Raw genomic sequence first — 16,163 nt, forward strand, 5'->3', positions numbered from 1 at the left:
ACTCAAATACTTCTAAAGTAACCATCCTAAAGCAAACTGGTAGATGTACTTCTTTTACAAAAACAAAAAACACAAACCAAAAGGCAAATGCTGCTATCAATCTCAGATGGATTTACAGGGGAAAAATGCGACAACAGTAGTAGTTCAAGTAAAGAATGTGTGAAAACTTTAACACGCCCACTTTCAAGTTAAGACAAAGTGAAGAGGAGCTATGATCTGCACAACATAGAGTCAAAAGCTTAGGCATTATCACCAAATGTTAATTCACTTTACAGTCATTGTGAGACTATTGTAAATATTTTTGCACCTTGCACCTGTAAAAGCAGATAAAATATTTAATATGTAATATACAATGTATTTTACCAGCTCAGCATAAAGGATGAATATAGATTATATCAAAGAAGTAGACAGTTAGGGGCCTGTGCAAACCCTGCAAAAATAGTACTTCAGGAATCTGCTAATTAAAAACAAAAAAAACAGTTTGCTGTTCAGAAGTGATACAATTCAAACTACCACAAAATACAAAGGGCTGCAAAAAAGTATACCATTCCAACAACATATATAAGTTATTAAATAAAGATTTGATTTAAAAGAATATAAATGAAGCCTTTTAAGTAGGTCTTTTCTACATGCATATTATTCCTCATTACAGAAAAAAATATGTAAAAAGGCCATTGGTAATTGCTTTGTTAACATTTGTAGAAAATGCCAATTCTCTGGTCACAAACTCCACTAAGTTTAGCACTTAAGGTCTCTGCAGTGTTATAAATGTAATTTAAAATACTGTTAATTCTCTAACTCCATTGGTAAAATAACGTGACTTGACTATGGCAGTCTTCGTGTTGAGGGCAATGATCCACAGTCTGTGTGTATGTATGTGGTTGTGTTGCTGCTGTTGTCATTTCTTTCGAGTGAGAAGCTATCCAGAGGAGCAGCAGCCTCCGCCACCACTCTGGGACTGAGGCTCGTCATCGATGATCTGTACACCTCGCCGTGCAGCGCCCGGTTGACTGGAGCCATTGCCTTTTGCCCGCTCATCAACTTGTGCTGTTTCTATCATCCCTAAGAGAAGGAGAAAGCAGAAAATATTAAGACTACAGGCCTTGGAGTTTTTTGTCTCTATAATTTCAGTATTGTAGAGTTCTACTTTCAACCAATAAAGAAACTAAATGTAGAAGTGCTAAAAATTTTGGATCATGAACGTATATCTGTCCAGTGTTATGATCATAGTGATACCAATACAAAAGAAAACTTTTTGCTATAAACAAATGGCTATGTACAAGTATAATCCTTAAGATTTTCAAATCATATTTGAAAATAGTAGGGGCACGTAGGGGTTCCGGTCAAGATGGTGCCAAGCTGGACCGGAGGATGTACACTGGTACAGATGGGAACTGGAAACACAGGGAACCCAGGACAGATGATCCCTTCAGGTCCAGTGGTGAGAGGGGTGATACCAGGAGGGTGGAGGGAAGGTGGGGTAGAAAGGGGGAAGCAATTACAAGGATCTACATATAACCTCCTCTCTGGAGGTCGGTCAGCAGAAAAGTGGGTAAAGGGAGACGTCGGACAGTGTAAGACATGACAAAATAATAATGACTTGTAAATAAATTATCAAGGGTTCATGAGGAAGGGGGTACAGGGAGGGAGGGGAAAATGAGGAGCTGACATCAGGGGCTCAAGTGGAAAACAGATGTTTTGAGAATGGTGATGGCAACAAATGTGCCAATGTGCTTGACACAATGTGGATGTAATGTATGGATTGTGGTAAGAGTTGTACAAGCCCCCAATAAAATAATTAAAAGAAAACCATTTAAAAATAGTAAGGTTAAGTGAAAAAGGTAGGAAGGAGCCTTGTAATGATTATGTATTGGGCTGCTAGCTGCAGGGTCAACAGTTTGAAACTACTAGCCTCTGGATAAAGATGAGCCTTTCTGTTCCCAGTAAAGACTTGCATTCTCAGAAACCCACAGGGACAGTTCTACCCTGCCCTATAGTGTCACTAAGAGTTGGAAGTGACTCTATGGCAGTGAGCTTGGTTTTTTGTTTGGTTTGGTTTGAAGTATACATGTTTTGCTACCAGGGCTTCAGTTCACACATGCACAGATTTATTCCTAATAAAAATGTGTTTAAGTATATCTCTGTGATCAGTGATGATTGCAGAAAGATTCTCTCAATAATACAAGTACCAATTCCTCTAAGGGAAGAAAGATGGCACCATTGGCTCTCGTAGAGATTCAGGCTCAGAAACCAAAGGGACCATTCTATTCTCCCCTATTGGGTCACTATGAATAGGAACCAACCCAATGGCAGGTTTCTTTCTTGTCTTGTTAGGGCATCTCTTTAAAATGAGAATACATTTTGTGCTGTGGAAAAATATTATTTAATGGGTAAGGGCTACTTTCAGGTTGCTAAGAACTCAAGTGAATACCTTCCCAAATCATTGAAGCTTTGCATAAAGTTTTATAGGAAGGCTGCCCCACAAAATAGTTTTTAGATCGCTCTAGTGTTTTTAAGGAAGGTCAGGAAAACTATGATGATGAGCTAAGAGAGAGAAAAGCATCAACTTCAACAAATGAAGAGATTGGGTGAAGTCAGAAACAGAAAAACTATACAATTACTACTGACGCTATAGTTACTGAAGTTAGGATCCCACACAATTCAGCATTTCCAATCTTAAGAGACATCTTGGCTCTAGAAAGCTTTCATTGGCTAGATGCCAGACTTGTACAAAGATACTAGCTAAAACAGCTGACTCTTCCACCAAAGTTTAATGTAAGATGAGAGTTAAGGAAGATGATTTTATGGAATGAATTCGAAGCAGTCTTGGATTTCGCAATACAGCCCAGTGAGCATGGTTCCATCAAAGCAGTGGATTAGAGGGCATCCTCTCAGCCAGTTACTTTCGAGGCAGTGTGGTCAGCTCAGAAGATGACAGGGGCTGTTTGGAGGGATTCCAAAGGGATAGATAATCTTGATAGATGTCGCTCCAAGGACTCAGGTTGATAGTTGGAGCTCATTAGGAAACAGATGAAAGAATACTGAAAATTGCATCAGGGAGAAAAAGAAGCGAGGAAAGCTGCCCCAAAGACATTCTTTTCTTCAGGACAATGCGCCTGCTAACTTTAGGGTTGCAAGAGTTGTCCTGTAAGAACTGCTGGGACACTGCACCCCTTCATCCGACAGAACGGAATGTCTCTTTAGACTCCTTTTTGCTTCCCAAAGTCAAAGATTTGAAAAGAAGCATGATTTGAGTCCCAAGAGGATAGCAAAACTGTTTAGACACAGTGTAAATCAAAGAATAGTGTAATTCTAGGAAGGGTAAGAGATACGGAAACACTGCTTTCAGACCTATATAAGACATAAGGGAAAGGGTATTTCAAGGAATAATAGCTTCACATTTTGATATTTTTGTGTAATTAAAGTTTCTACAATTAAACAGTATATTTTTAATTCATTTCTGTGTCTAAGACATAGAGAATCCAGGGCGGATGATCCTTTCGGGGCCAGTGGTGTGAGTGGCAATACTGGGAGGGTGGGCTGGAAAGGGGGAAATCGATCACAAGGATCTCCATGTGACCTCCTCCCTGGGGACAGGACAACAGAAAAGTGGGTGAAGGGAGATGTCAGACAGTGCAAGGTATGACCAACTAATAATTTATAAATTATCAAGGGTTCATGAGGAAGGGGGAGCGGGTAAGGAAGGGAAAAAATAAGGACCTGATGCCAGGGGCTTAAGTGGAGAGCAAATGTTTTGAGAATGATGAGGGCAATGAATGTACAAATGTGCTTTACACAAGTAATGTATGTATGGATTGTGGTAACAGTTGTATGAGCCCCTAATAAAATGATTTTTTAAAAAAGGCATAGGTCCCCAAACTTATTTGGCACCCCCCTTTTCAACAACAACAAAAAAATTCCTCAGTGTTCTCTAGAAAATTAAAAACTTTCTAAATATACCCCATAGGGCTCCCTTATCCAGGGATACAGTGTAGAAATCTGCTTTTGTAGTGCCCCTGGATCATTCCAGTGGCCCACAGGGGGAGGTATAGCCTCGTTTGGAAACACTGGTTTAAGAAGTTAGAATTGTCCAAGTAAAATTGACTTTAAAATACAGGATGAATTAGTTTACTAGAAAGATAGCATCTTAAGCATTTGGTATTTGAAAAGAAAAAGGGCATTTAAGATGGAGAAGAAAATTGAAGCTGGAGAAATGAATCGAATATAAAAAAATATGACGCTATATTAATCAACAATGTCATAATGGTGAATGGACAGACACACTTCATACTACATACAAAAACTGACAAAAATAAATCTAAAATCTAAAACATAAAAACTGTAGGAAAAAGCAAAATTGTTTGTGACTTTGGACTAGGTGAAGGTAACTAAGACACAAAAAATATAAATTACATAAGAAAATTTGATAAAAGGAACTTCCCAAAATGTAAAACTTTTGCTCTTTGAAAGGCACTGTTAAGAAAAATTAAAACACAAGACACAGACTGACAGAAAATACGTGTGAAACACCTATTTCATAAAGTACAGAAGAGAAGGAGAGAGTCCTTAAAACAGAACAAGGGTTCTTAAATTTGAATTCAGCTACATCTAAAACACGGATTTTCAAATCGAAGTATGGGAGGTAATCCACTAAGATAAAATAAAACATTATAAATTCTATTTCTATTCCCTTAAATTTTCAATATTTTTATGTATATTTATAATATATAAACGATATTAAATTTTGTATATGGCAAGTAACTTAATTGGAATACTCTGTTCACTGATGAAGATGTTGAGACTGACAATTATAAACCACTCGTGGAGAGTTTATCCAAGGACTTGCATCTTTACCACCTGGGAGCTTGATAGAAATAAGAATGTCAGGTCCACATTAGACCTACTGAGGATTCTGATTTGTATCAATATCTCCAAGATATAAAAGTTTAACATTTAAAAAAAAAAAAAGAGGACCTGTTGCAAAGGGCTTAAGTGAAGAGCAAATGCTTTGAAAATGATTAGGGCAAAGAATGCACGGATGTGCTTTATACAATTGATGTATGTATATGTATGGATTGTGATAAGAGCTGTATGAGCCCCTAATACAATGTTTTAAAAAAAAAAGAGTTGAATGAGCCCCTAATAAAATTGATTTTTAAAAATGAAAAAAAGTGGAGAGAAAATGCTTTGAAAATGATTAGGGCAAAGCATGTACAGATGTGCTTTACACAATTGATGTATGTATGGATTGTGATAAGAGTTGTATGAGTCCCTAATAAAATGCTTTAAAAATGTTTAAAAAAATGAAGAAAATGTTCTAAGGTTGATTGCACAACTCATTTTTAATATGTTTAAACTACTGAATTTTATGTTATGTGAATTGCATGTTAATAAAACTGCTTTTTTGTTTAAAAATTAAAAGTATAACGTTTTAAAAGTACTAATCTGCAGCAGTGTTTCCCAAAATGTAAGGGTCCGTGCATCAGAATCAAATGAAGAGTTTGTTAAAACATGTTTGGATACTATCCCCAGAAACTTTTAAGTACCATTTATACTCGTGTATAAACCAAGTTTTTCAGCACATTTTTATGCAGTTTTGTGGTAAAAATTAGGAGCAGAAAGCCTCATCTTTGTCCTAAGGAGCAGCTGGTGGTTTCAAACTGCTGACCTTGCAGTAAGCAGCCCAATTCATCAACCACTACAACAGGGATCCTCACGAATGACCTACAGGGATCCACAAAACTCCTGAAATTTACTTCAAAGTTTGTGTATATATGCATTTCTCAGGGAAGGAAAACCACTGTTTTTTTACATTCTCAAAATGTCTCAGGTCCATAAATCTAATGGGAAAGAGGCATCTTAATTCATTACTCCATAAACTTGTTTCCTAAATACCAGAACACACACTCTGTTGGATGATCGGAGAGAGGACATGCAGGCTGTGTGTGGAAGGCTTGTTTTCGTGTCTCTCTTCTGGGCGGCCCGCTGAGTGGGTCCTGACTCAGACCCCTCATGTGGAGAGGAGAGCTGCTTTGTGGGTTGTCCAGGCTGTGACATCTCACAGAGAGACTGCCAGGCCTGACTGCTGAGGTACTTCTGAGTAGAATTAAACTACCAACTTTTTGGACAGTGGTTGTGTCCTTAAGCATTTGTAATGCCTAGGGAATCCAAACTCCACATATGTCCTTCATTATTTTCAGGTAAACCCCAGACACATATATTTTATTTGTAAATGATTTTAACATTAGTAGCTTCAAAAAGATTGTAGAAACAGAATTAAAATAGAATTTCCCCACAAACTTTTTGAGCCCCCTTGTATACTTCTGTAACTATATAACTACATCATAATCACATCCAAAAACAAAACAATAATTTCTTAATATCAAGTATTCATATTTCCCAATGCTTTTTTAAAAAATCATTTTATTAGGGGCTCATACAACTCATCACAATCCGTATGTACCTCAATTGTGTAAAGCACATTTGTACATTCATTGCCCTCATCATTTTCAATACATTTGCTCTCCACTTACGCCCCTGATATCAGCTCCTCATTTTGCCCCCTCCCCACTTCCCAATTGCTTTATAAACATTCCTTTTATCCCTAGTTTATCAAATCAAGATCCAGATAAGGTTTAATCACTGCAAGACTTTTATTTCTTAATTGTGTTTTAATCTCTATTTTCTACCTGAGGGTGTGTCTTCATTACACCCTCAGAAATTGATGTGCTTTAGTGAATACCATACATATGATTTTAAGCCATTAATTACAGTTTTAAACACGACTAATACAGGTATTCAAGCTTGAAAAAGTGATTTAATTAAAAGAAAACACACAATGTAAATAATAGCACCAGTACATGTGAAAAGTTTTCAAGTGGTTGTTAATAGAGATGGTTAAAATACTACTTTAGGAACACTACCAATATTGTAATAAGTCATTTCTAAACATACTAAATTTAAATATACCTACTTTTACAAAGGTCAAGAAAGAGTTCTTCGATTCCTTTGTTCTGTTTGGCTGAAGTATGATAATGCTTCGCTCCCACAGATTCTGCATACCTAAAAAATTTTTTAAATGATAACTTCAGTGACTGTCACACTGTTAAATTTTTACTGTAGTCATTTTTGTGACTTACTATATTAATTAACCCAAGTTCAGTGAAATTAAGATTTGATAGCTGTTATGTTATCTATATAATGGACCGCATTTTACATAACAGCACAATCTATCAAGGTACAAAACATTTATGATTTGGAGCCCAGATACTTTAGGAGTTTTTGTCGCTATTTGATCATGATGGCTTTCTTTTAGATCACTCTTGTCATTTTTTTACTGAAACAAATCAGGAGTGTAAGAGTAGAATATCTTTAAAATAGTGCCCTGGGCTCAGAAATTGCCAATATAAACATGCTTCCCTGAATGCAGCAGACCAGGCGACACTGAGATTTGAGTAACAGCAATACAGTAAAGCACAAGGAGGAAAATTTCAACGTCCACCAGGGAGTGATGGGGCCGTAACACTTACGATTCCGCTTCTTGAACGGAAACATGCCTCTCCTTTTCCAAGTCTATTTTATTACCTAATGTAGAAGGGAAAGTCCATCTTTAGTACTGATTAATTCTTAAAATGAAATATATAAATCAAAGAAAAAGAAATTAAGTTTGCTTATAATATACAATTGCCATTCTAATCACCTACAGAAACAATACCAATCCCACCTGTCTTTTGAATGTCCTAAAAACGACAAAGTGAACCCCTAAGATGTGAGGGGTGAAATTGGCTATCAAGATAAAGGCCTCATCTTCCCACCTATGATTCAGTGAAGCTATCCCTTGAAGCTGCAACCTCTCTCTGTCAGAGGAAGCTGTTCCACACAGAGGGGTACTAATCTTTGATTTGGGGTATATATCATGAGTCATGACTAAGAAACTTAGTGGGTAAACATATGATTTTTAGCCATGTGTGGAGGTCAAAAACAACAGCTAGACTTTCTATAGTTCTCAATCAACTTAAAGATAGATAATAATTAAATAAGTTTGCCTTACGGGTTACTAAAATATATTTTATGTCAGTCTTTTGGTTCCTAAGCTAGTTATAAGCTGGTTAAAATAGCAATGAAAATATATAGGTTTTAAAGCTCTCCATCATCATGAAGGGGAAAGCTACTTGCTTAAAAAACACTCGATAACTTGCTTTGTGTCTAACATGCTTTCAAAACTGCTGTAAGAAGTTTAACACTCCTAACAGTGGCACCAAACTGAAATTACTCTAAAAAGCCATTAATAGAATGAAAGATTTCAAGTGCTGCTAAAATGTTTGTTTATCCAGACGCTAGTTTTACAAGTATATTTAACTCATGAAATAAAATTTTGGATTAAAAAATCAAAACCCAGAACAAAAATGAAGCAACTGTAAAATTCCAATTCTTTTTTGAGTACCAAGCATAAGTTAAAGTGAATTGGCTGAAAATACAGAGTCAAGAAGATGCAGAGTGGGCTTCAAAACAGTCAGGAAAAAAACCCTATTTTTCCACAAACTTTTGGAATTACCCTCACATTTCCTAAACATTAAAGCAAGTATCTGACAAAAGATAAAATGCCTTGGACTGAATTGTAAAAGCCCACAGGTTCTGTACACTGAAGACTTCAAATAACTGAAGCATTTAATTGCTAACACCGGCAGGAATTATTTAAAAGCAATAGCCTCAGGGTGTAAAGGAGGGCAGAGACCATATATAGTAAAGTTCAACTGGTACCAAGAAGTTCAATAATTAACATATAACTTCTTTGAACAGTTATCTGATACTTCAGCAAGAAGCTCTACATTAGTTCTGATGTCCTACATTATATTCCATCAATAAAATTTTAATTTGCTACATATTATTGTCAATGTATTCGGCAGTCACCAGAGAAAAAACAAGTTGTTTTATACTACAAAGAATATACAAAGCGCCACCTAGTGGCCACTGGCTCGAACACTTGAGACTCCTTTCATTCTAATGAGATGAGAGAAATGAGACTTCTGTTCAAATTAACTAAAAATGTTTGGTTTTGTCTCTTTAGAACTCTAATACCGCCTAATGTAAATTTCACTAGAATTACCCACATCTAAAAATAATCAAGATAAGAAAAACAATCACCAGTATTCAGATACTGCTTGATCATTTAGACCATTTTCAACTTAGCTATCATTTTAATAATCTGCAAATTATTACTAAAAGTTTTTTCATAATTTTACTATTTTTTAAACATTAGCTGACTTATTAATAAAGGATATCTTTCCAAATCTCAACAACCTTTTCAATTTAACTACTGGATTGTATGATATCTGAATTATATGGCAGTAAACTGTATTTACTACCTTTGTTTTCATTATTTTTATTAGCAAAATAGCTAAGGAATTAAGGCTCGCACCTAATTCAATCCTACAGTGCAGCCAGGACAGTGCCAGAAGGAGAAAGCAGCATATGTGGAGCTTCACTTTTCAGAAAAAGTCACTTTATTAAGACTTGTGCACCTTTCTGCAGACATCATACATTAAAAATTCTCTTTAAAAAATCCTAAGATAAGGTTTCAAGGAGTTTTCTTTGAGAAAAACTACTAAAGTGAGTAAAAGATAAAGCAGCTTTCTGACAAGAAACAGTGAGTTACCAACAATGTGCATCATAACTCTAATGATATCTGGATTCTGGTATCCTATTATTCAGCCTCTAGAAAAACTAGTTGGGGGAATAATGCTATTATGTTTGAGCCACCCAAAAAATAACTGTGGAAGAAAAAAAGGGGGTAGGGGATGAAAAGAGGAAATTACTCCTTATACTATCCCACAGAGGTTCTGATTTTTGTTACCTTGAATGAAGCCTGGGAGACTTTTCCCAAGGGGGATGCTATGTATCAATATGGCTAAGGCTTGTTTCTCAGCATTTAACTGCTCTTCCATGACGTAATACAATGTAGTTGTTCTGCATTTTGTGATCTACAAGCCAGTCTGTTATCTTAGGGATATGGCCTGCATCCAATAGATATGGATGTGCTGGCAAAGCCCAGTCTCTCTTGCTCCGGCATCCAACTTACCTTTCAATTGAGTTTGTGGGACTTAGTCAGGAACCTGCTATGTGAGTCAATTTAGGCTTTGACAGTCCTAGCAACCTCATTAGTCAGCAGAAGTCACCAGCCTGATCCAGACCCAGAGATAGGAGACTTGACAGCTTCCATAATTGCATGAGGCATTTAAATCTCTGGACACACGAAGAAGCTTCAAAATGTTTGTGGGAAAATGGAATTAAACGATAATGGAATTTTTCCATAAACCGTATTAAGCCTCTTCACGTATGTATCAAGACTGATCACCAAAGATAGGACTATAATCTTTTGTTGAAGACATCAGGCCTGTGACTAATGGATCTAACCAACTGCCACAGCAGAAAACCCATCAGCTTAGACTAAAAGGGAAAGAGAGAAAGGAGAGAATGCACTCTCTTGAAATTCTACAGGTAGGAAAGAAGCCAAAAGCTTCTTAGGGAGTCACCTATAGCCAAGGGAGCAGAGGTACCATCCTAGAAGGCCTGTGGAACAGAGCTGAAGCCCAGAGCAAGGGGCCCACACTCAGACGCCAGACAGTGTGCCCAACACCCAGAATTTGGTGGTGAGGCCCTTGCCCAGACAGTCTCAGATTAGAATTATTTTCATGTCTTAAAAGTTATGAAACTTGTTCTGCTGAGTTTGGAACTTGATCAGTTCTCGTTATCCCATCTTTCTCTCAAATTCATATTCAATTTAAATGAGTCAGAAGATAAGATTTTGAACATAAAGTTGACTAAAGACTTTGAAGATGATGTGATGGGTGAAGCATATTTTATATATACCGTATATACTCGTGTATCTCTACCCCCCCCCCCTCAGGTAATGGGAAGAGCGCCCGTTATCTTGTGGGTGATTGCCGTTTCTCCGCTGTTCATTCAAAGCCCCACTGATACTGCAGGGCTGTGAATGTTTGTTTACTCACATCTAACCAATCAGAGTCGTCCTATGACATGTATCTTTAAATAATAAGCCTTTTAAAGACTGCAAAGAATGTGGCACGAATAGATGTCATCTGGTCAAGCCCAACTAACAAAAGGAGAAATCTCATGAAGCCTGACATAGAGTTAATAGCAAAGTGGGTTCAAGATGCATGGGAAGACATTCCAGAAGACATGGTGCGACGTGCCTTCCAGAAATGTAGTATTAGTAATGCTATGGATGGCAGTGAAGATTGTGCTTTGTATGAAAATGACAGCAGTGATGGTGATGACGGCGATCTCTGAGGACAGCGTATATGATGACCTCACACCAGCTGGAGCTCTGTGTTGGGATACGGATGATGAGGAATCCAGTTTTGAAGGATTTTAACTCTTTACATTGTAGCTTGGTTGCTGATTGAGCTCAGGGTATAGTACTCTTAAGGTATCATGCTTTTGTTGAACCTATTTTCCACTTACTGTGCTGGTTTACTAATGTTATATTACTAGTCCTTTTATTTGTTTTTTATTTAAAATAAATATTTAAATACATTACCCCACTGATGTCTCAATTTTTAGTAATTTTATTTTCACTTGTTTTGATTATTGAAACTCACCAATAGCTTCTGCATTTTCCATCCTAGGCTTATACTCGAGTCAGTTTGGTTTCCCAGGTAATAATTAGGTACCTCTGCTTATACTCGGGCCGGCTTATATTTGAGTATATACGGTAGTAAGGGCATGAATTTTTGAGGACCAAAGAGTGAAATGTTATGCACAAAATTATATTTCCCTAAAATAGGTATTGTAACTCCTAAATTCTATGCCTTTGGTGACAATCCCACTTGGGAAAGGGTTGTCTTTGCTACGTTAATAAGGCAGGAGTTCTGTGGGGTCTACCTTGGGTCACTCTCCTCTCAGTATAATAGGATTGAAAAACAAGCAGAGGTGGAGGGTGAGTGTGGCCAAGTCATGTGGAGCTCTCCATGGAATCACAGTACATTAAGCAGTCAAGGGCCTTCCCTAGAAGGCGTCCCCTAGCGTCAGCACTGTGCATTTCCACTTGGGAGGCAGCTACACTGAAAGAAAATAAATGGTTGGTTCTTAGAGTCATTCACTTGTATTTTGTTGTGGTAGCACTAGATTACTAAGATACCAGGTTACCCTAATAGAGGAAGTTTTGGCCCTAAGCTTCAATGTGGTCCCCTACCCAAGAGGTCCTGCCTTAAATATTCATACCATATAGACCAGCGGTTCTCAGTCTGTGGGTCACAACCCCTTTGGGGTTTATACGACCCTTTCATAGGGGTCGCCCAATTCATAACAGTAACAAAATTACAATTATAAAGTAGCAACAAAAATAATTTTATGGTTGGGGGGGATCACCACAACATAAGGTACTATATTAAAGGGACGTAGCATTTAGAAGGTTGAGAACCACTGCTCTAGACTAAAACGCAGGTCAAATCATATCTATCTCCTCAGCCTTTTCACTCTAGACTTGGACCCTCCTCTGTGACTATGTCTAGCAACCTAATGGTGACAAGGTGCAAGAAGTGTAAAGTCATGTTAAAAGAAAAATTCTCAAGGCTAAAAAACAGAACTTGACAAAATGATCATTCTTTTCATTCATTTCACCAAATTTGTCTGCCCTCAATTAAAACTACCCTGGTTTCTTAAAAGCCATTCATTTATCAGCCATGTAAAAAGGAATGGAGAAAACAGAACACCTTTATATCAAAAGGATTTTTTTAAAATGTGCAGTGTGTATTTTGCAAGTTTATGATTAAGAACATAAGCATAAGCGGAGAGTGACTCCAATTCAAGTCCCATCTCTGATAGCTGGCTGACTGGGCCAGTTAAATATTTACAAGGTTCAGCTTCTTCTATTATAAAAATATAAAACCCTATTAGGGTCATGAAGATTACAGGAGATAATGTGTAATGAGTGAATAGCACAATGTCTGATATACTTTTCTTGTTAAATAATTAACTTTTATGTCAAAAAATATAATCTAAAAACAAAGGCAACCAGAGAGAAAATTCCAAGAACGAGCCAGAGTTCTTTTATTCCTCCCATTAAGAATATTCCCTCGCCCCTAGCATCATGATCTAATTTATCCTGGGAACAAAATTAGGCCAACATTTTAAAATATGTACGAAGGTACATAACAAAAAATATTTCGTGCTCTGTTTATTGCTAAGCAAAATGTTAGAGTGAAAAAGCAAAGGCTCAACTGAAACAATACTAAAAGATTTAAAGCTTCACATTTCTCCTTTGCTCTCCAGTGCATATCTTGAAGTACAGTTTGAACCTCCTAGATGATAACATTCAAATAATACAGCATTTATTACTTGTTATTAAGTATCATGTTTTTTCCATCTTTATGTAACTTTAAATAAGAATTATCTGCTTACTATTTCTTTACAAAAACGTTAGTAAAACAAATGACTTGAAAAAAGAATGATGATGCTTACCAACTATACATAAACAGATTTCATTTCCCAACATTTTCCGTAATTCTTTGACCCAGTTTTTTACCTGCATATACAGAAGAGCAGATATTAAAACAAATCCTGTTAAACTACCATTAGAAGGTCCCAACATTATTATATAATCTCCATTTTATAACAATATACTGTTATTACAAGAAGTAATTCACGTCACGGTGGGATATCCCACCACCCCACCCTCCCCCACCTACACACGCACATGCTCAAGCACACATAACAAAGGTCTCTGTATGTATATACATATACATAGGAATGTTATAAAAAGTTTTTATAAACTTTTTAATAGAGCCAAATAGAGAGCAAAGTCACAACAACTCTAGACTACAGATACTTGTATGGGGGGGTTTCAAATGTTCAAGGAAAAATTCCATTATCTTTTCCTTCCATTTCCCCGTAAACTTTTTGAAGCCTACTTGCAGAGTCATTTTAGAATTAGAAATCCATGTTGTAAAGCACTCTTTCGAACTGTAATTTATTCCTCAATTGTAAAGTGTAGGCATTTCTGTGTCACCTACTTAAAAATGTAAAGGAGTGGAGAAAAAGGAACTGATAAAAGTACTCTATTATTATTATTAAATACTTCTATTGGGAGCTCTTACATCTCTATCACAATCCACACATTCATCCAGTGTGTAAAAAGTACATTTGTACATATGCTGCCATCATCATTTTCAAAGCTTTCGCTTCCCACTTGGGCCCGATAGCAGCTCCCCATTTCTTCCCCTTCCCCCACATCCCACCCAAACTCCCTCAGGAACCCTTGATAAGTTGTAGATTATTATTTTCATCTTACATCGTCCTCCATTGCCCCTCACCCACTTTTCGATTGTTCGTCCCGTGGGAGGGGGTTATAGATTGATTCTTGTGATTGATTCCCCCTTTCTCCCCACACACTCCCCTAAGCCCCCGGGTATGTCGACTCTCATTGTTGGCCCTGGGAGGTTTATCTATGCTCCGTGTTGCAGGCTCTTATCTGTAAAAGTGCACATGTCCTGAACTAATCCTGTCTGTACAGTAGAAGTGAGGTCATGATGGTGGGGGAGAGGAAGCACCAAAGAGTTACAGGAAAGCAGTGTGTTCCATTGGTGCTCTACTGCACCCTGACTAGCTCACTTCTTCCCTGCGACCCCTCTGTGAGGGGATGTCCAATTGTCCACAGATGGGCATTGGGTCACCACTTCATGCCCCACCCAGCCCACCCCTATTCACATTGGGTATGATTTTGTTCTGGGTCTTAGATGCCTGATACCTGATCCCACTGACACAGACTGGTGTGCTTCTTCCATATGAGCTTTGTTGCTTCTCAGCCAGATGGCCACTTGTTTATCTTCAAGCCTTTAAGACCCCAGACGCTGTATCTTTTGATAGCCAGGTAGCATCAGCTCTCTTCACATTTGCTTATGTACCCCTTTGGTCTTCAGTGATTGTGTCGGGAAGGTGGGTATCACAGAATGACGGATTGTTAAAATAAAGTGTTCTTGTGTTGAGGGGGTACTTCAGTCGAGGCCCAATGTCCATCTGCAACCTTAATTCTTAACATATAGATATGAGTATATAGTTCTATCCCTCTCTTGCTATATATATATATATATATATATATATATATATATATATATATATATATACACACACACACACATACACATGCCTTTATTTAGACCTCTCTAAATGTCCTTTGCCTCCTGGTTCTTTCCTCTTGTCCCATCATCATGTTTGGCCTTCATTTAGGTTTAATAATCCCTCGCTGCTACATTGCCCTTGATTAAACCCCTACTAGGCATCCTACACCCTTCTCTCCATTGATTTTATTTCACTTATTGTTCTTTTGTCCCTGGGTTGGTTTCCCCCATACTCCCTTCCTTTTTCTCACCTCCCCTTCTTCCATATCCCCCTGGAACCATTGGTCCCGTTCTTTTCATCTCTGAATTATTCATCCCGCCTATCTTATCTAGACAGACATGCAGATGCATTAAAAAGTACAAAAACCAGGCAAGCCAAAAAAACAACAACAAAGGAAGTCAAGCACAACAAATCAGTAACAATAACAAACAAAAACAACAAAAAGAAAGCCACTGACAAAAATGGAAACGCCTATAAATAATTCAAGGTCTGGTTCGTTGGCCTTTTATGAGTGTTTTCCAGTCGAGTCTGATGGGGTGCCACACTCTGTCTCCAAAGTCTATTTTGGTATTCCCCAGGGATTTCATCACTTTGCTCCCCTTGCTGCTCTGTTGCACGCCCTTAGTGTTCTGCCCCAGTGTGATGGGGTCAGATTGTGCACAGTTCCCGCACTGTGTCTCCAGTGTTAACATAAAAAGAGGGTTTGTCCACCGCAACACTGACACTTTAGCTCAGGTCATTTCTTTGTGGTGGGACTGTTCTATGTAATGTATGTGTCCTAACAACCCTGGCCTCTCCCCACCACACACCAGTAGGACATCTCCATTTGTGACCACCAAAAGTAGCCCAAGAAATTCCAAGAGGTCCCCTGGCAGGCAAAATCAGAGCCACTGGTGTGCAATACCTTCAACAACAAACTATTTCCCACTATGACTGAAGCATAGCAACAGGCACAGTTGGGAACTTACTCTTTTGAATTTAAAATATTTTGATTATAATAAAATTACAGAAAAAAGAACTTGGGC

General features: G+C 37.6%; 1 protein-coding gene across 1 annotated transcript in view; it reads right to left on the bottom strand.

Annotated features, from left to right (window-relative positions):
- Positions 1–308: 308 nt before the first annotated feature.
- RAB21 (RAB21, member RAS oncogene family) overlaps positions 309–16,163 on the bottom strand; it is a 41,358-nt gene continuing 25,503 nt past the window's right edge. Inside the window, exons 4-7 of the mRNA XM_075551272.1 lie at positions 13,483–13,546; positions 7,530–7,584; positions 6,974–7,062; positions 309–1,062 (exon numbers count right to left, since the gene is read on the bottom strand). Coding sequence (XP_075407387.1) covers positions 920–1,062; positions 6,974–7,062; positions 7,530–7,584; positions 13,483–13,546 — 351 coding nt within the window. The 3' untranslated portion in view covers positions 309–919. The remainder of the gene's footprint in view (positions 1,063–6,973; positions 7,063–7,529; positions 7,585–13,482; positions 13,547–16,163) is intronic.

This window comes from Tenrec ecaudatus, chromosome 6 (assembly GCF_050624435.1).
Source record: "Tenrec ecaudatus isolate mTenEca1 chromosome 6, mTenEca1.hap1, whole genome shotgun sequence".
NCBI classification, from domain to species: Eukaryota; Metazoa; Chordata; class Mammalia; order Afrosoricida; family Tenrecidae; genus Tenrec; species Tenrec ecaudatus.